This window comes from Ambystoma mexicanum, chromosome 2q (genome assembly GCF_040938575.1).
Source record: "Ambystoma mexicanum isolate Mex_15411 chromosome 2q, UKY_AmexF1_1, whole genome shotgun sequence".
Classification (NCBI taxonomy): domain Eukaryota; kingdom Metazoa; phylum Chordata; class Amphibia; order Caudata; family Ambystomatidae; genus Ambystoma; species Ambystoma mexicanum.
In genome coordinates this window covers 109,572,112-109,598,968 of record NC_090924.1, presented here as the reverse complement: position 1 = coordinate 109,598,968, position 26,857 = coordinate 109,572,112, and the positions used below count along the sequence as shown (strand labels likewise).

General features: G+C 47.1%; 1 protein-coding gene across 2 annotated transcripts in view; it reads right to left on the bottom strand.

Annotated features, from left to right (window-relative positions):
* The window catches only part of TELO2 (telomere maintenance 2), an 890,041-nt gene that overhangs the window by 146,625 nt on the left and 716,559 nt on the right, over positions 1-26,857 (bottom strand). For both annotated transcript variants that reach the window (XM_069646967.1, XM_069646968.1), the window contains one exon: positions 16,647-16,711. In XM_069646967.1, coding sequence (XP_069503068.1) covers positions 16,647-16,711 — 65 coding nt within the window. The remainder of the gene's footprint in view (positions 1-16,646; positions 16,712-26,857) is intronic.

The window sequence follows — 26,857 nt, the reverse complement described above, 5'->3', positions numbered from 1 at the left end:
GTCTTCCTAAGAGGCCCTTAATCGCTGGAGAAATTTCCACAGAGAAACCTTCTAGCGTGAGTTTGTCCAACAGCCAGGTCTCTTGGAGAGATAGTATGTCATTTGCGCCTAAGTTCACATCTCCCGACGTTGTTAAATGCATGTGACCTCTCGTATTCCAGGAGCCCAGGATAAAATTCTCCTTGTCGGGCCGCTCCTCTCCGCTCAATGTAGCAGTACATTTCTTGAGGGCCGGCCCTGGTCGCTGCTATCTGGCGATTTTCTTGGACCAGGTCGATGTGAACCAATCTCACGGGCCTTTTGGGTGTGTGGGGTTTGACGTCATTGTGATGGTCTTCGGGTCAGGGACTCTTGCAGTGCACTCGCTTCTTGGGTGGGATTCATCGTCTTCCTCTCTTGTGGTTCTTCTGAATCTATTTTCCTGGACATAATAATTTCTTTCTGAGGCGTGCCTTTGCCAAAGTTTTTCGACTTCATCTTTCCTGATCCAATCGATTTGTTGTTGTTCCTTTCTTTGAACTTTCAGGGTCCCTCCCCGAGCTGGTTCATCCTCCCTTAACAGGGCTAATTCTTTGAATGCCGACTGATCAATATGTGTAATTCCCGCAACTTTTTTTTAAACAACTTTATTTATTAATCGAAGGCATACGACATCAAAACAGCGAAACAAATACATTACCTCTTGTTGAGTCTTTATAGTCTGGTAGAATAATGCACGCCACCTGTTGTATACTCTTCAGGGTGACATTTGTCTAGTAGCCTCCAAGTGTTTTCCATTTTCTCCCTTCTCCCCCCCCTTTATACCCTCTTAAACCTGTAACATTTGAACACCAACTTTTGGGTTGTAGACAACAAACTGGGAGGTTTTCCCGGTGAGTAAATGAGTCTTGGGTATAACACAGTAAAGAGTCAAATAACGTGTATGTTCCTGAGTAGGCGTGGCTTGAAGTAATGGGCTTCTCTGTCTTTCACTAGGTCGTGGAAGGGCGACCATATTGTTAGGAACCTTGTGTATTTTCCGGCATTGAGGGTGCATATCTTCTCCATAACCATTACATTCCAGATCTTAACCCACCACCATGCAGTCTGTGGGCCTGACTCGTCCTACCGATTCTGTGCTAGGGACATTCTCGCCGCTGATTAGCAGATGGGTTATCAGAGTGGCTCTGGCAGAGCTTTGGTATAAGAGTATATAATTATTTATTTAAAAACACACTTGTAAAAATACACTGGCACTAATATGTCAAGCAAGTTCAAACACAGTCACTAGAAATATATACATCTCCCTGATTAATTATTCGACAAGTCTTAGGAAAAGGACACCACTTATTATCAACACAGAGGTGAGCGCTTAACCAAGATGGCACTCCAATAATTATTTAAAAAGGGAGAGAAAAGGCAGAAATAGTAAAGCACACAATACCAACACTTTTAAAAGAACCACAGCAAGTCAAGAAAGGCAGGGTCTACTGTAGAGCAAAAAGTTCATAGGCCAGGCTCACTCTTAAAGAGAGCAAGGCGGAATGTGCCCAAGATCACACAGTTGAAGGACACTTCAAAAGTCCTTACAGAGAGTTCAAAAAGGAGTTGGATCAGTTCAGAAAAGTTAGTTAACAGGTCCCAGGTCACCCCAGGATAGAGAGTCAAGGATTTACGGGACACCTTGAACAGTCTGTTGCAAGGGAGACCAGGCGGACACAGTACCTGAAATGGTGAGAAAGCTCCAGCGGGGGCAGTTGTTCTTGACAGCGGGTGCAAGTCGGTGCGTCGTCCAGGGGAAGAGAAGATCTCGACATGGAGGAAAGCTGGAGGTTGTTGCACTGCCAGGGAAGAAACCAGCCACGGAGTTTCCCGATTAAAAGGTACTACCCTTTTATTCGCGGTAGTGGTGAAGCATGGCTATCCGGCCGCCGGGGTGCTTGGCACGGGCGATTCGACCACGAGACGATCCAGGAAGGCGAAAAGAGGGCGAACTGGTAACCCCACCAGCTCAAAGGAAGAAGACTCTCCTGGAAGAAGATCTTTTCTGTCGTTGGGAAGTGGTGAGTCGGTTCAGCAGGGCTCCACCGGTGACTCAAGTCGCACTCTTGTGTGATTGGCCCAAGTGGTGAGCCGCCCGGCTCACCACTTAGCATGTTTGAGTGACAGCTAGGCTGAATGAATGGGAGTTTTCTGCATAAAAGCAGGGCTTTGGGGACTGGAACTTCAGAAGTCGCCACAGGACCTAAAGAATCCGAGGAGGGAGAAGCCGAGCCGACCTGCAACGACGACACCACCGGTGGAGCCCTGCTGAACCGTCTCACCACTTTTCCCCGACGACAGAGGAGATCTCCAGTACGGAGAGGCTTCTTCCTTGGACTGGTGGGGATAACCAGTTTGCCCGTCTTTTCGCCTTCCTGGACCATCTCGTGGCTGCCTTGCCCATGCCAAGCACCACGGCAACCGGGATACCACGGTTTACCACTACCGCGAAGAAAAGGGTAGTACCTTGTAACCGGGAAACTCTGCGGCTGGTTTCTTCCCTGGCAGTGCAACAACCTTCAGCTTTCCTCCACGTTGAGACCTCCTCTTCCTCTGGACGAAACACCGACTTGCACCCGCTGCCAGGAACAACTGCCCCCGATGGAGCGTTCTTCCCATTCTCAGGTACTGTGTCCCGCCTGGCTTCCCTTGCGACAGATCGTTCGGGGTGACAGTAAATCCTCGACTCTCTAACCTGGGTTAGCCTGGGGCCTGTTAACTAACTTTCCTGACTTGATCTCAATCTTTTACGAACTATCTACAAAGACTTTTTGGGGATAACCCCGCTGTGTGATCATGGACACATTTTGCTTGCTCTCTCTAAGAGTGGGCCTGGCATTTGAACTTCCTTGCTCTCCAGTAGACTTTGCCTAACCTGCCTCACTGTGGTTCTTTGAAAAGTATTGGAAATTGTGTGCTTTCATAACTTTGCCTTTTCCCTCCCTTTTTCCATAACTTATTAGAGTGCCATCTTCTGTTAAGCGCTCATCTCTGTCTGAGAATAAGTGGTGTTTCTGCTGAGTCTGTCCACGGTGTTTGCTGCGGGAAAGGAGGAGGAGTCTCTACGCACTATCGGCTAGCCGCGGAGCGGAACGGAGTGCAAGCCGAGTGTGAGCAGTCCTGCAGTCATGTCGGGCAGGACGGGCAGGACGGCAAGAGTTGACCAATTCACATCGAGTCCATCACCAGAAGAGGAAGAGAGCCGTTGCCTGAGGAGCTCGAGGCAGCGTGGGGGCACGGAGGGTGTGCAACTAGTAGCTCCCAAGTCCACGGGACAAAAAAACATGGAGAAGAAGCCAGCCTTACGAATGGGTAGACCAGTGTCCTCAAGTGCAACGTCAAGTACACTGGACGAGCCGCAGAGAAGTCAAACAGCCGATAACGACAACGCTGGAGCAGCTCTAAGGCTGCTTGAGCCTTCGCCGGAGCCTTCGCAACCATCGGGAGGCGGTGTAGAAGAGCGGCGAGTAAGTACTCAAGATAAAATACTGGTTTTACTGCCTAGTAACGGGTCTCCATCAGACATATCCCCCACCGCAGGACTTGGCCGATGTGAAGAGCTGGAAGGACAGAAAGAGGTCCGGGTGGAGGGGAGAGAAAGCGGCAAGGACACGGTGCAGGGTGTGGGGCAACAACAGGGGAAGGTCACAGAGGGGATGGCCAATGAGGTCGGGACGCTGCACAATAAAGAAGCAGGTAGCATGAACGCCCAGATAATAAAAGCTCAGATTCACGTGCCACTGCAGTTAAATTCAGAACTTTTGGAACATGACATCACAGAAGACCCAGACGAAAACACAGAACAAGCCTTAGATCCAAACAAAACAATAGAAAAAAATCACAAGAGAAAAAGAAATCATAGTGAAACACAGCCAGATGTGAATCATGAGAGGAAGCAAGGGAAAAGAAAAAACAAACAATTTAAGCTAAGAACGGCAAAAAAAAAAGCAGAGAGAAAGACGACACTACTCGTGACGAAACCCCTAAAAATGGGAGTGCCCATAAAAACAACAGGGGGGCACAACCTAAAGAACTACTTCCAGTTAAGCTCTAAAAGTGCGAGTAGAAACAGAGTGGAATTTTCTGATGAGGCGATCCTGCAGGCCCTTCAAGAATGCTGGCCACAAGTCAAATGTAGACGAACTGAGGAAGCTCAAGCCTTACCGCACAGGGACTCGATAGAAGCAGGAGAAGCACCCTAAGGAGCCAGAGCTGACCACCAAGTCGGGAGAAGTACCCAGGCTCCAAATAATGGAGAAGGATCTGCAGATCGGCGAACAGCAGGCGAGTTCCAAGTTGACTAAAGAACCTACCGAAGAGCCTAAAGGGGCCACAGAAAGTGGGTCTAAAAGGAGAAGAGCAAATATTAACAAGGCCACGCTGCAAGAAGAAATTCCGAGTATTTCCTCGGAAGATAACGAATCGAGCCAGGAGAGAAGCCCCAACATGCATAGCAATCCACAGCTCCAAAAGCCAAACATGGAAGAGGAAGTAGTAGTAGCAAAGGTGGTGAACGGCAATGAGAAACTGAGCATAATCGAAATAACCAACGAGAGAACTTCGGGACGGGGTACATTCGAAAGCTCCAGGAATAAGATTCTGATGTTAACCCAGAGTGATTCACGCGATCGGAGAGCCTCACTGGATTGTCCGAGGGGGCACCCTACCCATGGTCTCACAAAAAACTCGAGGCAGAAGGCCACGTCAAGTGACTGGCGACCAGAAGCGTCCTTAGGTTTAACAGCATCAGAGACATTGGCTAAGAAAGCAGACATCTTTTCGATAATGTCATCGATCACTATAGCCCAATCGCCATTTATGAAACTCTATGAATCAATCAGTGAAAGCCTCAAAGACCATACCTCAATACAGACTATGATGAATAGCAAACTGATCTTCTTGGAGGCATTCATTATGGAAAAAGAGAAAAAAGTAACAAACTTTACATCAACTGAAAATTGCAGTACTTTGGACTTTACTACAAAGCCTGTTAGGTCCTATCCAATGGGAGGTAGCAAATCCGTCAGTACCCAAACAGAGGTTACAATTGACACGACAAAAGAGTTAACGAATGAGACAGTGAACGGAATACCACGAACAAAATATCAAGTACAAAAAACTTTAGACCAACTTTTCAAGGAACGGAGGATAAATAATACGGTCCACCAAGAGAGTGAAAAGGACAGGAAAGACCTGAATAAGCACCCAGCAGGAGATACACCATTGGGAGACAAAAACAAATTAATAACAATGACAATCGACCTGAGGGACAATGGCAAGATCCAAAAACAAGACCCAAAAGAAGGGAGAACGCCGAAGAGACAACCAATAAATCGACAGACAGTGGATGAGATCGAGGACCATGAGGATCAACGCACGAACATTACCAAAGAAAGACCCATTAGCCCAAGTCGGGGTGGATCGCCTAAGACGATAGAGGATTTTCTGGAAGATGAAAACATGATGAATCTGAGCCAACACCTTAGTGTGAACAACAGTCCAGCCTCAAGCGCATTGCATATGACGCTTCCCAAAGAAAAAAGTTTACCAAGAGGATACCTTTCAAGCAAGAAAGTTGAAGTCGAAAAGGACCAGGATCCTCTTACCCCAGATGATCGACGTAAGAAAGGGAAAATAAAGACAAAGCGAGACGAGGAGACCAAAATAACATCCAAGAAGGAAGAAAAAAAGAGACATAAGGAATGACCCATTTAGATCAACTTTTCGACCAGAGGAGAACTCAGGAACATACAGAAAAGTGCATTTTGTTACGAGAACAGAGCAATACCACAAGAAGATGAAATCCATCGATAAAAGGAAATAGATCTTAAAATTGGAACAGATCCCTGGTAACGATGATGACGTAATTCTAAATCGTAGGGCAGTTTTGGAACTTCTGGGTTACGTCCCGCACCTAAGGAGAATTAGGACAGAAGATTTTCTCATTGTAGATCTGAGTCATCGACATAACAAACCAATAGCGCACTTGTACATTGCGTCTGAAGCAGTGTACAAGTCACTAAAAGAAGAAACAAGGGCCTTGTTGAAATTGGGGTATGACATCACTAAGTCTACAAGAGCATCGGGCTATGAACCCAGTAAGAAAAAGTTGGATCCTTACAACGCAGGGCCAACAAGAGAAGGATCTGAAGTGGCCCATGAGTCTAGACTATCAATGAAAAGAACCTGGGACTTATCCCACGAGAAAGGAGGCTCAAAACGGGGGTGGACACAGGTGGAGCAAGAGGAAAAACTGCGGGGCCATAAAGAGACAAATAAAAAACACAGAGAAGTTACAAGTAGACACAGACGGACAAGCAGAAGTTCGGTCAGAAAGCAGTTGCCAACTTTACACCAAGAAGGCCGAAATTCCACGAAAACAAAAATCTCCATGAAAGACACGGAGGTAGAAAAATCAAGTGCAGCCACAGTAAAAACGACGAAGCAGGGAATTTGGTCCTGGCTACCTAAAGTCCTGTCGAGGGAGACAAAAAAATAGCAACCCCGGTCCAATGAGCCCACCCTTAAAACAAGTTTGACAACGGCAACAGTAAAAATCACATATTCAGTTGGGTTCTTGGAACACTAGGGGTCACTCCCACTTGACGAGAAAAGGGGTCATCGCGCTTGCGGACTACGATATCCTCTGCTTACAAGAAACTTGGCTCACAGAGGCCCCAATCTTGGAGGGATATGAATAACCCTAGCGCCGGCAAAAAAGGCAAACTGGGAAGACCGTCCTCTGGAATATTAACTGCGTGTCGCCAAGGAAGTGGCATCACTCTAGAAGCGAGAATACTAAATAACTCTTCTATCCTGATGACCAAAGTAACCTGGTCCTTTGAGAACGATCAAAAAGTAACTACTTTACGGTTTTCATTATCAACACCTATTGGAATCCGGCGGCGTTAAGCGATACAGAGTACTTGGACATGATAGAACAGGCAATTGACGTAGCTCGGACGGAGTACTTGACCCCATAGCTCTTGATTTGTGGCGACATCAACGCCACCTGTCCAAAGTCAAATAAACATCAGAACACAAATGGTCACGCAGCTCAAAGAGGAAGGGAGTGGTTAAAACTAATGTCCTTGCGTGATTTTCACAATCTAGACGTAGTATACCCAGATTCAGAACGTGTAGCGACGTGGTCCAGAGACACAATCAGTGCCACGATAGATTACATTTTTGTGACTACAGTACTTTTATCTGTAACAGCATCGTTTGAAGTCAAAAAGACGTCAGCTAGCGACCATAATCTGCTAGCTACAACGTGGCTGACGAAACAGACCAAAATAACATATGCACAGTCACAGCTGAGTGTGAATAACCAAAGAACAAGACTGAAAATTTCGGCTGCAGCGTTATGCGAGATCCAAGCAAAGTATCAATCACAGTCATACGGGGCAGCTACTGAACAAATTGATTATTTGCCCTTGTTAGAAATCTATAAACATCAGACTGGAACAAGAAGTTCACAACGGAATACCAACCACGTTTATGATAAAAATTTAGTGACAAGGAGAAAAGAAATGCATCGACTAAAATGACAAGCTAAGTTGAAGGGGACTCAATCAGCGATTGAGAAGGCCACAGAAGCAAATTGCCAATACAAAGTGTGGTTAAAAAATCACTGATGTATACTCTATCAACAAGACGCAGAGAATATTCTAAAAGCTATGTCCCTCAACAAAACTAGAGAGTTTTGACAGCTGTTAAGCTCAGCCACCTCCACAGGTGATCCGGCCTTCATATCAAACATCGGCGCATCCATGTGGTCGAACTTTTTCGAGACTTTATTTAAAGCATCAGTAACAACATTAGGCGAGAGGACTAGGCAGGAATCCTCGAAGTGGGACAACATCGGTAACATCGACGACATCACTGATCAAATAAAGAAACTGAAAAACTCACGGGCCCCAGGTCCGGACGGCATCACAAACGTGGACCTTAAACTGTTCACAACAGAATGGGCAAAGCTCCTTAGCAAAATCTTCCAGAGATGTGTAACGTTGAGATCTATTCCACCATCCTGGAAAACAGCAATTGTGGTCCCTATATACAAGAAGGGAAACTAAGAAGACCCGAAGAACTACAGGCCAATCGCCCTACTCGACTGCATCAGGAAGTTATTTGGGTCACTTTTACTGAAGAGATTTAACGAATGGGCTAAACAGGCAACATGCAGGGACCACCTACAAACTGGCTTAAAAAAAGGCATGGGAACGTCGGTTAACATTTTGGCGTTAAGCGCTCTGAAAAGCAGAGTGTTAGAAGGAGGTCCTCGATTGTTCATTTGTTTCATCGACTTGACCCAGGCATTTGACAAAGTGGAACGCCCGATATTATGGTCAAAACTGGAGACCTGGGGTTGCCCGTTCTCGATCTTGGACCCGATTAAAGAGCTGTATACGGGAACAACGATGAGAGTTAGGTTAAATCAGAAGGTCTCCTTTCACCGGAAATACCAACAACAAGAGGAGTCAAACAGGGGTGTCCCCTGGCGCCGGCGCTCTTCATTGCATTTATGGGTGACCTTCAAGAGTCAAGTCAAGGGGTACATTGTTTTCCACCTAAATTGGGAAACTGTCACGTAAACAGATTGCTTTACGCAGATGACTTGGTTCTCATGGATTACACTTCAGTGGGCCTGCAACGTCAACTAGCCAACTCGTCCAAATATACAAAAACCAATCACCTAGAAATCAACAAAGAAAAGACAAAATTTCTTGTTATGGAGAAAAACACCAAACGAAGTGAACACATCTCTGTAAAACTCGAAAGTCATCCGGTGGAAAAAGTGAAAGAATTCAAATACTTGGGGGTGATTTTAAACAGTTCACGAACGGAATTGGCAATGCAGGACCACCTAAAAGCAACGACCAAAAAGTTAACAGCACAAGCAAAGGCCATTAACAGAAAGTTTGGTCGCTTTTCGCTAATTCCAGTTTTGGACTTTTATAAACAAAGGGTGGTCCCCCCACCCTTACGTATGGAGCAGATGCATTGACAAACGTATCATCGACTGTGTGGCCAAAATTGGAAGCGACTTTCTGGAGATCGACGTTAGGCCTTCCCAATTCTACATCTGTGACGATAATAAGACAGGAACTAAGTTTATTATCACTGGGAGGCTTAGTGAGAATTAATACTCTGATGTTATACCGCAAGTGCATAATGTCTGATGACTCAACAGCACTGCACCTAATTCTCAAAGAAAGCAGGAGCGGCAAAACTAAGACGCTCTTGGCTTTGTTCAAATAAAACCAAGAGGTACTGGCGCCAACGGAATGTGACGAAGAGACTTTAGTAAGAAATCCAACTAAAATTTAAACAAGATTAAAGGAGCTTGACTGGATACAAACTCAAGCAGCAGCAGCACAAAACAAATTGACACGTCATTTGCCGTTGAACATCAGGAAGTAAAACGAACTGCAACCATACGTCAAAAAATTCCCATGAAGGCAGGCGCGCGACTTGTTAATGAGAGCAAGGTTGAATCTTCTACCAACTAACAAAGTCTTGGCGATCAGAGGAGAGTTGTTGTCTAAGGATTGTCGCTTTTGCAAGGGGTCACCAGAAATAGAATCAATCTGACATCTACTCCTGTCATGCGCTAGCACACGCCAAATAAGAACCGTGCACTTGAAGGGACTATTTTCAGAGTTCGAACTCAGTGATCCAGACGTGTGTTGGGCTAAACTGATAGCAGGAGACAGAACCTCATGGCAACTAGCGGCTTTTAAGATTCTAGAATACATGAACAAGACACTTTTTTAGCCGCTTCGGCCAACAGACAGCCTGTGATTCCTTCTCCTTCTCTTACTTTAGCATTATGAAAAGACTTGAGTAGACAAATAGCGTTGTTTTGATTGGTACAAGCAATGCACTTCTTTTTTGTAAAATAAAAAAAAAATAAGTGGTGTTTCTCATTAAGACTTGTCTAATAAGTAATTAGGTTTGTACATATATAATAGTGACTGTGTGTTGAAATTACCTCTTTGTGTGCTAGTGTAATTTACAAGTGTGTCTTTAAATAAATAATTATATACTTTTACACCAAAGCTCTGGTCAGTGTTTGCTTGTGCTACTGTATCTCTGTACCTGTTGTGTATACTCTATATACTGCCTAACTCATCTTGAGAGAAGTCTGACTGCTCAGCCACAGCTACCAGGTAAATCTGGGTGGTACAGACTGCTACCAATTGGGTTTACTGCCAACCACCTGTAGTCCTAAATCTTTTGCAGTGGTCACTAAGGGAACTGCACAGGTTTCTGCCTAACACACTGCCCCACCCCCTGCTGCGCCAGAAGATGTGCTGGGCCCGTCGGAAGGTGATTCGGAGGCCTCTCCAAGCGGCTGAGCAGCTCAGTGAAACATGGCCTGGTTGGCCACCATGGAGCTATTAGAATGATGTTGAGCTGGCGAGACTCCTTGATCTTGCAAATCACTCTGTGAATCAGCAGAGTGTGCAGGAAGGCGTAAGATGTAGTGCCGTTCCACTGAATCCGAAATGCGTCGCCCAGGGAGCCGGGGCCCTGGCCCTGCCAGGAGGCAAACTGAGGGCACTTCTTGTTGTGCCAGGTGGCAAAGAGGTCCACCTGGGGAAGACCCCATCTGCTGAAGATCTACTGAGTAACGAGGTTGTTTAGCTGCCACTCGTAGTTGTCCGCTCCCAGCCTGCTGAGCCTGTCCGCCTCCAGATTGGATTCCCCCGGAAGGAAGACTGCCGTGAGGTAAATGTCGTTTTCCAGAGCACACTGCCACATGCTGATTGCCAGTCTGCACAGTGGAGGGGATCTGATGCCTCCCTGCTTGTTGATATAGTACATGCTGGTCGAGTTGTCTGTCTGGATGAGGACAACTTTGCCCCTGATCAGTGGGAGGAATGCTCTGAGTGCTAGCCAGATGGCGTTCGGCTCCAACCAATTGATGTGGTACTCTTGCTCGTGTCGGGTCTAGGTTCCGTGGACAGAGAGATCGTCCAGGGTGGCTTCCCATCCCTTGAGAGAGGAGCCTGGGGTGATGGGGTAACCTGCGAGGTGGGAGGCCGGAAGAGCTTGCCCGTCTCTAGGTTTCAGTCCATGGACCACCATGTGAGTTCCTGGTGGAGAGATGGAGGAACGTTGATCATCTCGGATTGAGAGCCCCACTCCTGGTTCCATGATGCCGTGAAGTGCAGCTGTATCCTTCTCATCCTGAGTCTCGTGCGGGGGACGGCTAATAGGACCACTGCCAAGAGACCCAGGAGGTGCTGGTACCACCAGGCTGAGGTCACCTCTCTGCTGAGGAAGAGAGTAATGGCCCTTTTGAAGGCTTTGATCTTGTCCTCCGATGGAAACATTTTCTCTGAGCACGTGTCCCAGATGAGGCCCAAGAATGTCAGAGTCTGTGTGGGATGCAGCTGCAACTTCTGGAGATTGAGCGAAAAGCCCAGATTGTGCAGTGTGTTCATAAGAGCCTAGGAAGTGTGGTGAACTGCTTCCGGCGATGTAGCCCTGACGAGCCAGTCGTCAAGGTATGGGTAGATGTGGAGGCCCTGAGGAGGTCAGCCACAGTATATTCATGAGTCTGGTAAAGACCCGGGGGGGGGGGGCGAAAAGTAAGGAGTTTGTATTGGAAATGATGGCCCATCCGGGACCAAAGGTAAGAATGATGGGGCTGCCATATCGGGACGTGTAGATACGCGTCGTTCAGATCCAGGGAGCGCATCCAGTCTCCCTTGCATAATGTCTCTGCTATAAAAGCTGGCGTAACCAACTTGAAATTTTGTAGAGGCAAGGAGAGATTGAAGGTGGAAAGGTCCAGCACAACTCTCAGGGCCACCTGGTTCTTTTTCTGAATGGCGAAAATCCTGGAGTAGAAGCCCAAGCCTCGCTTGGAGGCTGGGACTTCCTCCACGGCCTGGCTCTCTACGAGCGATCGGATCTCTGCCAGAAGAATCGCTGTCCCAACCTGAGGGAGTGGAGGGGAGGAGGGAGGAGAGGCTGGGATGGGTATGCGGTACCCCGTGGATACTACGGAGAGGATCCAGGGGTACACAAAATTCTGGCACCAGAAATGTCATGGAGAGCAAGTCTGCCCCCCGTTGGAGACAAGTGGATCCGGAGGGACGTGTCATGCCTTCTTTCCCTCAGAGGCTGTTGCGGAGGAGGGGGACTGGAAAAAGCCCTTACTCCCCCCCACCCTCCTTTTGTTGCTTGTGCGGATGTGAAGTCAGTGAGCGGTCCGGCTGCCTGGACCTCTGTTCTTGGAAGCCGCAGAACCCTCCGTATGTACGCCTCTTGTCAGAGCGCTGCTGTGACTGGGTGTACGATTTGGGGATGGTCTTTGTTAGGATGGATAAAAACTTGGCCGTTTGTGAGCTGTTTTTCTTTTTGTCCAGCTCCTCGTCCGTGGAGGAGTGGAACAGGGCACTCCCCTCGAACGGCAGGTCTAATATGCATTCCTGGATGTCCAGGTTAAATTTTGTTGCACAGAGCCAGGCTGTTCTTTTCATGTCCGTGGCGATGCAGATGGCCCGGCCAGAGGTGTCAATGTGGGCCACGTGAACTCAATGATGTCCTGCGCAACCAGCTTGGCCTCAGCCAGTCCCGCCTTGAAACGTGATTGGCTCTGAGTAAGAAACTCTGGGAGGAAATCCGCAATTATCCGCCACAACCTCTGGTTAGCAGCCAAAAGCAATGCTCCATCGGGGGCCTGACGAAGATGCAAGGATGCGTTGGAATAGAGTTTGTTCCCGCATGCCTCCAAGATCTTCTCCTACTTGCCTAGCAGCGCCGCAGTGGAGGAGGTTGAGGACGACTGAGGCTTGGAGTATAGTGATGCTGCAGCAATCACTGAGGAGTGTGGCTGAGGATGGGCTGATAGCAAGAGTGTTTCCCCCTCCATCTGCCTGTACTTGGCGTCCAGGCGTCGATTGACCGGCTGGACAGAGTGGGGCTTGAGCCAACCCTTTTGGCCAGGGCGACTACATCGGTCTGCAGTGGAATTCCCGTTTTAGCAGAGGGGCGTTGCGTGAGGACTTCTGCAATGACCCCCTCTGATGGTTGCTCGACCTCGGGTTGAGGGAGGCCCAGGTACTCAGCTAGCCCTGCAAGACATTCGTGGAAGGCCTTGGCTGATGATGGCGTGTCAGTGTTCTCCTCATCGTCCGTGTCCGCCTGGGGGTCAGGAGGACCCTCCACCGGTGGAGGAGTGGCAGGAGCCAGAGGCTCGGGTACTGGGACCGGAGCCGGAGGCTGTGGCAGAGGCTGGTACGGAACCACCTGAGGAATCGGTTGGGGGGCCGGAGCCGGGGGTGCCGGCAGAGGAGCCTGCGGTGCTGGAAGCATTGGAGGGAGCACCTCCCTGATGGCATCCCTGAGGATCACCCCCATCCGAGGGGACTTCATGAGTCCGAGGAACCTCTGAAAGAACCTGTCCTCACAGGCTAGAGGAGTTGTAGGGGATATAGAAGGAGTAGCGGGCGGCTGCTGGAGGCGCTGCATACCCTGCCCATATGTACGTAGCGGAAACCTGCCCTGTGCAAATGAAGGATAGGCTATAGGCCACGTACCTGGTTGTCACCAGTCCCGTTCTTCGCCGAATTCCCGTTCCTGGTGCAGCGTCGGACGGGTGCTGATGTCTGGCATGGCGGCCATCTTGTCGAGCTGCCTTCCACGTGCCTGCATCGTGTTGCTCAGCTTGCTGGGCCCAACCTCCTCGAGGACTCTTGAGTGTGGATCATGAGACCTACTCTGCTCCTCAAGCCGAGGCCTGGTAGGCGTAACACCCTCGGCACGGGTGCCAATAGAGCTGCGTTTAGGCGCCCCCTCTCACATATTGTCAGTACTAGGGCATGGCCCCTCGGACATATTGCCGGTACAAGGGTGTAGCCCCTCGGGTGAAGACCCGGTACAAGAACCTTCCGGTCCCTCAACACTGTCATCGGGAGGATCCGAGGATCCCTCTGCCCGTAGGCTGGTAGCCGGGGAGGCCTCGGTGCACGTGCTGGTAGTAGAACCTGGGAAGGAGTCTCCCTTGCGGGGTGCAATGAAGAACAGAGGCCCTAGCTTGGGTCTGGAACAATGTTTGACGAAGTCCTTCAGGTCCTCTGGAGGCGATTTCTAGAAGAGCTCCCTCCACCTGGCTAGCCTGTTCTTCAGAGACCTCAATGATAGGGCATTGCACGCTGTACAAGCTTGCCAACCATGGTCTGGGCCAAGGCAACATAGGCAGAGTGCGTGGGGGTCTGAAGTTGGGAAGTGATCGTCGCAGGATGGACACCTGCTGAACCTTGTGGAAGTCGACATACGCCGGGGAGGAGCGTGACGCCTGAGGACTGAGTACCTGAATGATAAAACGACAAAAAAAGACAAAGAGGAAGTATCTGCGCATGAAATTACATGGCCAAAGCCAAACCCAGTCGACGTGGAAAAGGGGACTGAGGTGTGGCGCCGGAGGGCAGAGTCAGGGCAGCGCATTCTCCCAGGGCTGCACCCCCTCACTCCTCAAAATTTAAAGGGGAAGTAGGTTTTTTCTGGTGAAAAAGGTTACGTCTCCCGTCCCTTGAAAGAGATGCCCTTGCAGTATGGAGCCAAGGGGACAGGACGTAAGAGTTCAATCAGAGCCCCGTGGTATAAAAGGAGCTTGGTTAAGTCAGTCAATGTCTTGGACCCAAAGGAAGCAGACAAGACCGCAGATATTCCCTTGATACAAGAGCAAGCTATTTGAAGAAGGACTGCTGCCTGGAGTAGCTGGAAGGAGAGGGGGAAAGTTGTTGAGCCCTGAAAGAGGCTCCTTGCGGGAGCTCAAAAGCCAAAGCCTCGGGCTTTCCATTTGCAACCCCTGGGGAAGACAATAAGAGGTCCCAGGCCTACGAGAGGGTCTTGCTATGAATGCTGAACCCAAGGCCAAGAGAGAGGCCTACTGTGAGTCCTGTAAGCAAAGTCTTAGGAGTTCTAAATATAATTGCACTAACCAAGAGCCTCTGAGTGAGGCCTACTGCAAATCCTGTACTGAAGGTCCTATGAGAGCAGCCTACTATAAATCATACAAAGATGATGGGAGAAAAATGAACCCTGATTCAAGGGAAGACAGAGGATGGAAGATCGAAGAGGGGCTTGGAGTAAATCCTGAAGCCAATGTCCAGGAGGGACCTGCTGGGAATTCTGAAGTGCTGGAGGTGTCTGTTGAAATTCTTGAACAGGCTTGCTTATGTTTGTATTAGCACAGGAATGGACTTGAAAGGGTAGGTTTATGAACTTTTACTCTGGCCAAAACTTGGGTTAGTGGCATAGGGAAGCCGGGAGGCTAAAGACTCAGTAAGGTTAGGATTAAGACTTATCTGTTGGCCACATCACTTGAACGTTTCTTTGTAGACAGGGCATCCCAGGAGAGGCGAGAACTTGTTAGAACAGGTTTTGGTTCTTATGTTTGATCACAGGTGGAAAACTGCGAGCACTAAGGGATCACTAATGAGTTCCACCCGCGCTGACGGGTGACAGTGTGCTCAGGGTATTATCAGTGTTTGCTCTGTTTTATTGGCCAGGCATCAATGGGAGCCGGTGTGGCAAGACACACAAGCACTTCAGCTGTCTAGGCTTTCATTTCTCTGGCAAATACATTATGGGAAGTGCAACCCTAAATAAATCACATGATAAACCTTTAAGAATGAACCTGGAGCTTGAGTTTAGGCTTCTAAATCTACTCTTCACACAGCAGCACAAATGACATAGGGCCTCATCGCGAGTTGGGCTGTAGCCCTTAAATGCGGTGGTAACGGTATTACAGCCGCATTTAAGGGCTGGCCCTATCACGAGTTGGGCGCTAAATGGGCTGTTTTACCTCCAGCCTTTCTCTGGAGGTGAAAATCCCCTGTTTTCGGCTGTATTACCGCTGGCTGTATTAGCCCGAATAATTAGCGCTGAAAATGCCCCATTGAATCCAATGGACCCAATGGGGAATGGGGATTTACCGTTAACACCCAACTCGTGATCCGGCGGTAATACAGCCGGACCGGTCGGTGCTAGGGCTATTACAGTCGGCGGTATTACAGCCGGGAATACAGCCCAACTCGTGATGAGGCCCATAGTCTACTGTGCCTTTGTTTAAGATGAAACATGTGACTTTGTACAACTGATCATATGTATATTTTGTTTAACCTTAGGCCTTTTATAAACCATTTTGGGGCATAACAGTTTAACTAAAAAAGGCATTGAACTAGAAACAAAAACCCATCTGACATGGCTGCTTCCTTTTCAAAGTCAAGTGTTCACACGCCTACACTAACAGTGCCATGCTCATGAAGCATGTACATGCGTGCATATAAATTAAAAGATCAGCGCAGGATGTCAGTATGTACTCTGCGCCATGTTCAGGGTGGCAGTCAGTGCCTACCCAACAGTGGATAATGCGACAGGTTGGGTATGGCAAAAACCTTGTACATGGCCACTGAGGTTTGCATTCAGCCCCACACTTTGGAGAGAATAGGGAGGTGCAGTAAGTTTACCTTTACGCTTATCAGCGATGTTGAAAAGATAAGTACATTTGTTGAAGCATATTCGCCGAGACAAAGGGGCTTGCATTGTGCTATTACAAGTGTTGATGATCAGTATTATAAGGGTAGGAAAACAAAACTCACATGTCGGAGTGGAAGCGCAGGGACCAGACAAACTCCAACAAAGCCTTGCCCAAGAGATGTGCCACCTGCAAATTAAGAACAACTGTCAGACGCATCATTTAATAAAATTACTTGGCAGAGTTTTAGCTCACATTTAGCAATGATTTTATAACCAGTAATGACTTATTTTTAAATCGATGAAAATGTCAAAAAAATACAAATCCCTTTGTTGGCACTACAGAAATATAACATTTAGTTAACAGGAGATACATTCTCTATTTAACAGTTAAGTGCAAATGTTATCAAGTTGACAGAGCATTTCACAACATTGGGGTATGTAGAAGAGAGACAAAGGGGGTACAGAGACCGCCCTAAACTACTAGATGATTGCCCCAAGATACATATGGGGAGAATCCCCCCGAACTTTAGTTAGCCCCTGCACGAGTCCAGAGACAGTGACATGTAGGATAAAAATGCTACTGGCAGTTTATGAGTCTTGTAAAAAGACCTGCAACCATGTGCAAAACGGTGCACCCTCTTCTCCCAAGGCAGCTCAGCATGAAACAGAAGCCAATCCTCACCGAAGATTGATCACATCTCTGAGGCATTTACGCTAAAACAGCTTTGGCAAAGTCCAGGGGCATAGCACAAGGACCGTGGACACTGCTGCAAATACGCAAACTCATGAATACAGAATCCAAAATGGCAGACAGGCTTTGTAAAGATGTAGTCCAGCCTCTGCATGAGTCCCACATAGGCTGATATGCTAACCTTAGGGGGAAAAGCAAATACACAATAACCAATCACCTGGCAGTAACCATAACAATACACAGGTGTAGAACCTGCCAGCAAGTCTGCGTCTAGAGGAGAAGATACCAAGGTAAAGAGAGGGACATCACAGGAAGGACACATATGGGGGTTTAGAGAAAATTGTGCCAGGAGTATGGGGTGAGTTAGCACTACTGGAAGGAGGCTTTGAAAGGAGCTTGGAGAGGGACAGAGGAAAACATCAGAAGGTAGGTAGGGGCCACCAGGAGGTGATCAGGACGAAAATATCAGGTGATGGTAGGTGGGAGAGAGACATCGGGAGGTGGTTGGAGGAAGACAGGAGGAGGTGGTAGTAGCGATATATCAAGAGGTACTAGGAGGGAGCTAACAAGAGGTGGTAGTAGGGAGATATCAAGATTTGGTAAGCAGCAGGTATCAAGAGGTGGTAGAACAAAGATCCCAGGGCGGGTACCAAGCCAGAGTTGGAAGGAACAAGAGGGCATAATATGATATATGATATGATATTTTATTTATATCGCGCCCATACACAAGGGTTTCAAGGTGCAACGATGCAAGGGAGGGGTACAAGGGAGGACAAAACAATGATCTTACTAGGCCCAGTGACATTAAGAACTTGCAGGGGTCAGAGAAGGGGGAAAGTGCAAGGGGCAGGGGAGGAGTGGCAAGTGCTGAACACGTGATCAAAACAACCACAGGTAGTGCGGCCAGCAGGAGGCAAGTGCAAGAATTAAGCGCAGATAACAAGGTGTTTAATAAGTGCAGTTAAGGGCACTGTAGGGTTGCAGATACAGACACATGGGCAAGGTTTGCCAGGAGGCAGTGTGGGTATGAAGCTGGGTGGGCAGGGATCTGGGCCCAAATTCAGAGGGTAGCCAGGTGCCCAGTGCAGAAACAGAGATCAGCAGGGAAGAGGAAGAGAGACGGCAGAAGCAAAGAGGAAGGTCTTTAGGTGCTTCAGTAGCCGAAGATGGTTCTCCTCAAGTTTCAGAGAGGCAGGGAGGCTGTTCCAGAGGGAGACTCCATCCAAAGAAAGAGATCTACCACCAACTCGTTGCTTGGAGAAGCGACTGACCATGAGGGAGTTGGAGGTGGAGGAGCAAAAAGCTCGAGTCGGAAGGTATTTCCGAAGGGAGAATTGAAGGTATTGCGGACCCAGGCCCCAGAAGGCCTTTTGGACAATGCAGAGGGTCTTGAACTTAATCCTTGCAGCCACTGGGAGCAAATGAAGAGATTTCAGGGCTGGAGAGATACGATCCCTGGGCTTGAGGCCAAGTACAAGTCTTGCAGTCCTGTTCTGGATGAGTTGCAGAGGGCGGAGAGTAGTAGCAGGCAGATTTAGAAAGAGCCTGTTGCAGTAGTATAGCCTAGAGAGAACCACAGCTCTAGAGACACTGAGCTTCTGGGGGAAGGAGAGTAAAGGAAGAATACCCCTGAGGAGGTGCAGTTGGTAGTTTGACTTCTTAGAGATGTCAGAGATGTGAGGGAAAGGAAAGCTGGAGTCGAAGATGACCCTGAGGTATTTAGCCTCACAGGTGGGAGCAGGAAGGGGGCCAAGGGAGGCCGGCCAGAGAGCGACAGGAAAGGAAGGTGCAGGAGTGCCGATGAGGAGGATCTCTGTCTTACTGGCATTAAGGCAGAGGTTGTTAGTGGCACACCACTACTGGATTGCAGACAGACAGTCAGAGATGAGAGAGGGAAAAGAGGTGGCAGAGGGGAGCCTGAAAACGAGCTGAGTGTCATCCGCATAGCACTGAAAGTTGGAGCAGAGAGCAGCAATCCGGTGGGCAAGGGGTGCTTAGCCCATGCAAGGAGTAGGGGTAAGATCCCAGTCGGATGGGATAAAACCAAGAGTAGGAGAAGAACTAGCATGTGGCATCAAGGAGAAACAAGTTCAAAAGAGGAGCAGAGAGGTGATGAAGAGAGTAGGAAAGAGGACATTTGGAAGGGGAGGTATTGAGGCTCTTGTGAGCTTGTCAGAAGACATCGGGGACAGTGCAGCCAGCTGGATCCATCTTAAAGTGGAAGAGAAACTTCAACTATATCTGCCTGTAGCATCACAGAATCAATAATGTCCATAGGTCCTACAAGGAGAAGCAGAGCTGGTCTTACCCCACCAACTCTAGAAGACCAAAAGGAGGACTGAGAGAAATCCTGAAAGATTGAGAAGGATGGGGAGACGGTCCACGATCTTGTCAACTTTAAATTGTTGACTGAATATTTTAATGATACTTGATGTCTGAGTTGAATCCCTGGCTTCAGGTTGTGTTTGGACTCTTTGTGAATTCCACTTGGCTGTATGACAAGGGGTGGGCAGGAGGGTGAATGGGGAATCTGTGGAAGGAATTCTAAATCCAACAGAAAGAACAAGGCAAGTAACTATTTTTTCAAATGGATATTTTCTTTTCACAGAATCCTATTTTTTTTTAATGTCTCACATCTAAAATGAAAATGGGGGAAGAGGTTCAAGAAAACAGTATTCACAGAGTACACCACTAGAGCGTTCTCAGAGTGTACAGGAGAAAACATTTCATGAAAGCGTGCAGGAATGCCAATGTTGCGGCCTGACAACATTCCAGCTACATTCTGCAGAGTAGAAATAGCTGTCCAAGCTCTTAAAGCTCTCTGGAACATCCTTGTGCGCCAGCTCATATTGTAGCAGATCTTGTTAAGCAGGATACTCCATCTAAAGATTGTCCCCTTTTAGAATGCTCCAATCTTCCAGGGGTCTTGAAAGGGATACATAGCTGTTTGTCCAGACAGCCCATCTTTGTCCAACCCACATAAAAAGCCGAAGCTTACATGGGATCCAATCTGTGCAAGTGCTCTTCCATTTCAGATGTATGCGATGGAGAGAAAAATAATGGAAGACAGGTTTTTGCCTGAAGATGAAGTTTGAAAACCACCTTTGGAAGAAAGGAAGTACTAACTTTCTCTTTGGAAAAAAAACTGAAAGGTTATGCAAGTGACAGAACCTAAAAAAAGCGAACAGACCGTGATCACCACTAAAAAGGGAACTTTAAGGGCGAGCAACGTCAAGGGACACGAATTCATGGGCTCAAATTGAGCCGCAATCAAGAACGTCAAAATTAAATTAAGATTCCATAAAGGTTACACAAAGGGCTTAAGCAAAAAGGTCTTTAGCAGCTCTTTTAGAAATTACATTAAAGCATCAAATGAAAAATATGACTCCTCTTGTGGAGCCCTTTTAAAGTTAGACGGTGCAGCAAAGTAGCCATGGTAGCCCTTCACAATCCCACAATAAGGCCTTCCTTGGCAAAGAATAGCAAGGACATTAAAACTGTGATGATAGGGCATAACAGTGGGTCAATGTCCCTCTCTTGGCAGCAACTTGAAAACATGCTCCAACGACAAGCATAGATGGATTTAGTGGACTACAGCCAAGACGCTAATCACTCCAATTCCAGAACATCAACCTCTAAATAGTCAAACATGAATAATTCAGTTGCCCGGCATTGAGGTAGAGCATCCTGCTGCAAGCCTGTGACAGAATATCATCTCTCAAAGGAGGGAAGAGAAGCATGTTCCGATGGAGAAGGTGCAAAGTCCTTCATGCCCCCCTCAGAAGTGTTCAAGATCATGGTTGCTCTGCTCGGATTCACCTTCCTCAACATTTGCCAAATCAGCATGAGATACCCGGAGCAGGTTGATTTGGAGAAAACCCTATTTGGAGAAGAACTCCTCTACTATCTCAGCATTCAAGTAACAATTGTATAGAGAATGGATTGAATGCACCTGAGTGGTCTGGCTCACTGACAGACAAATCAGTGTCAATTGCCAAAAATCTATAGAGAACAAACCTTCACCACCCTTATTGTTGATGTAGTGCATAGTGGTGGTACTGTCTGTCAGCACATATATGGTTGATCCTCTGATTGATGTGAAACATTGTGCCATTTGGCAAACTGTCCTGAGGATCCGTAAATTGATAAGGATGGATTTTTGCCATCCTTCCTGCACGCCACTCACAGAAAGATCTAAGTGGTGAGCCTCCCAGCCCATCATGGATGCATCCTGCACCCCCTGTAACTAAGTTCCTGCAGGTAACAGCGCCACAATGCCCGTGGGCTGTCTGCACGCTATATAAATCTAAATAATTAAATAAATCCATTGTCCTGGTGACTGAAGGCCATTGCTGACAGTCATGACCCATGAAGGAGGTAGTTCAGGGACTTCTGCCATTTAAGGTTTTTAAAGATATGCAGGAGAAGATCTCTCATATTGCCTATAAACTGGAGCCACTGGCTCCTCTGCGACCACTGCATAGACCACATCAGCAGTTTTCCTCCAGGGTGTGAAAGATTCAGGAAGCCCTGAGGCCCAAACAGTCTCAGGAACATCCAACTGGGATTTGAAAAGTCCACTGAAATTCAGATATAAAGTTTAGTAAGCTTGCTAACTCATGCTGGAGGTGGAAACAATGTGCCTTTATCTGTATCTACGACCACCCTTACAAACTAGAGGCATGTGGTAGGATTCAGGTAGAAAGTTTCCAGATCGAGGGAGAATCCCAAAGAATGGAGAAGGGAACATGTCATCCTAAAGTCCTCCACTGCTATATCCTTAGATCAAGCTATCAATAGACATTTGTTGAGGGAAGACCTGCACCTTATACTGCTACGATAGGCCACCACCACCTTCATCTCGGTGAAAACTAAAGGGGAAAAATAATATTAACAGAAACTGGTAATGCATTCTTCTCATTACAGAACAAAGGGCCTTCCAATGTTTGCAGAGGATTGGGACATGGATGTACATGTTTGCAGAGGATTGGGAAATGGATGTACGTGTCCCACAGATCTAAAGAAACCAGCCATTATTACAGCGCCAACGGCGTGGGGCAGCTTGTTGAGAATAATCATTTTATTTTGTACTTCTGGAGAAGCTTATTGACGTATCTCAGATCCAGGATGGCCCTGAGACACCATATATTTTGAGGATGAGTGGCTAGCTGTAATACCAGCAATGATAAAGTGCCCAGCCCGACCATGTTGGTGGAATCACCAAGATGCCTGGTGCCACTACAAGCAATGCTATGCTAGGCCCAAACATTGTATGGCAAGAATTTCATGGTAACCCACACAATACAATGCGCGGAGGGCTGGAGCTGGTGGATTTGGGTTGGTTTACCATAACAGAAAAAAACGCGGCCGAAAATACAATTTAGTCCTTACGGTAAAACAATCCAAAACAAATAAATTACCTGCTCCCACCTCCCCCTTACTTATCTTGTGGTGGCACACTTCATTGTGTGCCGCCGACTACCTGTGTCCCTGCAACGCCTGTTCCCATTAACTTCTATGTTCGGGAAACAGAGCTGGGGGACATTTTATTTTTACTCTAAGCGATTGGCTGCGGGGGTCACCCCCGCTACCCCTGCTGACATTATAGTGAACAAGTGTGCGGGGCCCCTGCAGCCCTTGTTCCCTATAATGCCACCGAATGGGGTATTTGGTCAAAATGTTCGGCCGTTCGAACTTTTCGTACGGCTGTAATTCGACCAAATCTCCCATTCAGTAATTTCAATTCAGTCTTTTTAGGTAAACCCAGGGCTGGATATAGTGCAACCGGAAACGCTCCTGCCTCTTTTAGAGAACAGTGGAGCCAACAGTACCGTCATGTTCCCCTTGCTATATTGCAGAAATCTACTGAATCTAACAACAGAAAGAGAGAGACCAATGCAGGACCATGAAATCTGAGAGGCCATCAGACAGACCTCACATAGGGCAAACAGTTAAGAACAAATAGTCTAAGGGAGTCCACTATGAGGGAAGAGCCAGAGGGAGACAAGAGGGATGATGGCCAGATCCAGGTCCCATGTGAGAATTAGAAGCCATGCTCAGGGTCGGGCCCACCACCTGCCGCCTATATCAGCAACTTGAGAAGGAAGGAGTTAGGAACTCCAGACAAACTTCTAGAAGATGCAGTCCAGCAGACACTAGGGACTCCAAAGCTCCCCAAACCAAGCCTGCATATACCTGCTTTCCAACACCTTTTAGAGAGGCTGGAAGGAAGATCCAAAGTGTTGCAGGCAGAAAGGGGAAAGCCCAAGGGGAGGGACAAGCCAATGTGAAGTCTCACTAGGGTTGTAAGCAATCCCAAAGAGTGCAGCCTGACAGCCTTTCCCCATCCCAGGTACACCAGGCAGAGGATGGAAGGGGGGACCAAAGCTCAACATAATAAATTAAGAACTGAGTGAGTTGGTAGTGGAGCTGACAAAGAACAGACAGGTAGGGAATGAAGACTGGCTCGACTGGCCTATAGGGCAATAGGCCCATGGCCAAACCAAAAACGCAAAATGCTGGTGTGGGCCCATTCTTTTGGTCAAAGTGGACCACCTTTTTGACCAATGTGGGCCAGTTTGTTGAGGTACTTCACTACGCTGCTAATAGTTTGGACCATCATTGCTGAATAAATATTCTTTAAAATGCACAATTTGGCTACCCGTCACTCCCTATTCCACTTGGCGAATAAGGGCAGGACAAACCATGGTCAGTAGTGGCCATTTTGACATTTTAGCTCCCCTCACTCTGGCCCTCCCGAGAGTTGCTATTGCTCTGCCATACTTAATTAATGCTGTCTGCGATTGCTGTTATGATCTATGTGTTGCTTATATGTAAAATCAAATAAAATGTTATAAAAAAAATGCACAATTTACATCACATTTTATCAAAAATCGCTACCCTGGGTACTATTCAAACAGTGTCACAAAAGGAATGAATAGTCATTTGCAACTGTGTGACACTTTTTCATTGGTGCCCGAGACAATTTTATTGCCCAATTCGATCCTGAATGAAGAGAACCAGAAGGCTGGGAAAGGAGATCAACCGAATTGATTGGGAGGAGAGGATTACAAAAAGCTAGAAATAGGAAAACTCAGGGTGACTACGCAGGAGACGATCGGAGGAGTGGAAGGACGATGGTACCCTAAGAATTAGAGAACCCCAACCACTACATGAGAGGTGCCAAAAGGGGTGAAGAAGGTGACCAGATGGGTAAAGAAGGTGGCAGAGTTAGAATAAAATTGGAGAACCATACTTGTTATAAAAGTGGGACTCACAAGGGTGAAGAAGGTGCCCGAAGGGGTGAAGTGAGTGTCTAAAAGGGGTGAAGAATGAAGGAAGGAGACTAGATGGCTGATACTAGAAAATACTGATGAGAGGCAGATAAGAAAAGAATAAGACATAGATGAAGGAGACACTGAGTTGTCAGAAAAGTTATTGAAAGAGGTGGAGAAGTAAAGAAACATCAGGGAGAGGAATAAAGGGTTGTTAGAAAGAAGTGAAGGGGAAATGTATAACAAAGGAGTGGTGGTAGAGAGAAGTGTGGAGAAGGAATTGAATATTGTTAAGGTACAGGGAATCTTTACCTCAGCAGAGAAATTGAAAACCACTATTGCAGAAAATAAAGCAAAGTACTCCACTTCAAACCAGGAATCATCTGAAAGGGTGGTGGAACAAGTTCCTTTCTTGGCATTCCTGTTTGTTCTGTCTCAGCGCCTTTATGCCTGCAAGCTTGTGTTCACGCGCTTTACAAATAAATTAAATAAATTAAATAAATACATGGCAAAAGAAATGGGTAGGAGAAGCTCAGAACGAAGAGAGAGCGCAAGGAAAGCCTATGTCAGAAACCAGCAGGCACAAAACTTTGGGCGAGACGCTTAGGGTGAAAGAAAGACTGGAGAACCAGGGCCTTCAGGGGACGGAGGGTGGTAAGAAGCCTAGTAAGTCACCCTAGGACTCGGGCCCTTCATTGAATGTCAGCTACAAACTGACACCTCTTACAGAGCCTACCAAGAGACATCCACAGTAGATACCCGGGAGTAGGATTCCCCTCACGAACGCTGGAAGTATGCAGGATCCCCTTAAACCCGAGATTAACAGAGGGAGAGACTCAAGATAAAACAAAGTAGTGTGAAGGAACCCCTTAAAGCCAATATTTACAACAAGATTTACAACAAAGGGTGACATCAAAGAGGAAGCGAGAGAGAAGAATGATGTGGGATCCTGAAGCTCTGTCCTCATCTTGGTGAATACCCATTCTGATCATTTAATTCATAGCTTTACTATTCATTATTTGGCCCCAATTTGCACCAGAACCCTAAAAAACATTTTGTTCTAAATCAATTAGTTGTCAGCCTATATTGATTCCGGGCACCTATGTGACATCCACTAGCAATACACAAAGGTTACCACCAAATGGTAAAGCACAAAAAGTCAGTCATGCAAGGAGACTTCAACATAGAACCCGGGTTATATGGTATCCCATGACAATGAGGGGCTTAGGTTTCCTCATCGGGTACAAATGGCATTTGCATCTCTGATGAAGCAACAGATCAGGACGCATAAGAGAAAAAGTTTTGCGAACCAATTAGCAAAAAAATAAAATAAATGACAGGGCTTCACACCAGGGGGCTAGGATGGGACTTAAGGTCTCATAGTAGCACTAACAGCAAAATCCTTTCTGTAGTCACAAGGAATTTCCACACAGACCTGGTCACCCAAACACTCCCACCCTGGTACTTATAAACACTGTTCTGCCAAGGTCACTGAAGAGTAATGACTGGAAAGTTTGAACGATTCATAATCATTGGTCTTGGAAACCATCAGACCCTTGATTTTCAGCCTGCCATTGCATTTCAGAAAGGGAAAGATAACATGCAAATCAGACTTGGTACCGGGTCAAAAGGAGCAGTCTAGCCCATAACGCTAGGCCACATCCTTTCTGCATGAGACCATTGCCTACTCCAAAAATGTTTCAGCATTATTGGGCACCGCCAGTGAAATGCACCTTGTTAAGATGGATTTCCACAATCTGGTCTGGTTGACAGATTTTAGGAGGGCACCCTAGTTTAAGTGAACAGGGAACTCCGAGAGGTTAGCAAAAACCCAATCAAGGTAAACGTGGAGAGCAGTCAATGCTATTATGTGTAGAGAGTGAGTGGGGTCAAGGATCCACAATGACTCCACACAATGAAGCACACAATTTAAGTTAGACAGGAATGTATAAAAAACTAATATTTATTCTAGGCCTTTACACACACTAAAAAAGGAAACTATGAGGTGATATCGCACAATACTCAATAACACATATATATACATTCACCACATGTTCCTAAAATACATTAAAATGACAATCAATATAAGAGGTAGGCAAATTAATGCAGTAAGATGGAACCAATTCATAAGTGAATTTCCCCAACTTCTGCAGTCAAATCCCTAAGACGACTGGGGCACTGTGCCCAAAGGTCACAGGACCCACAATGCCTCTACCCACTCATTAACGAGAGTGTGAGAAGAAGGAAGGGTACTGTGTTGTGAGGGCAATTAAGACTAAAGGATGAGTTAGGTGTTGTGTGTATATTGTGAGTACATTTAAGACTTGAGTATGGCATTTAGACAGTCTGGCGTTTGTTGCTTTATATT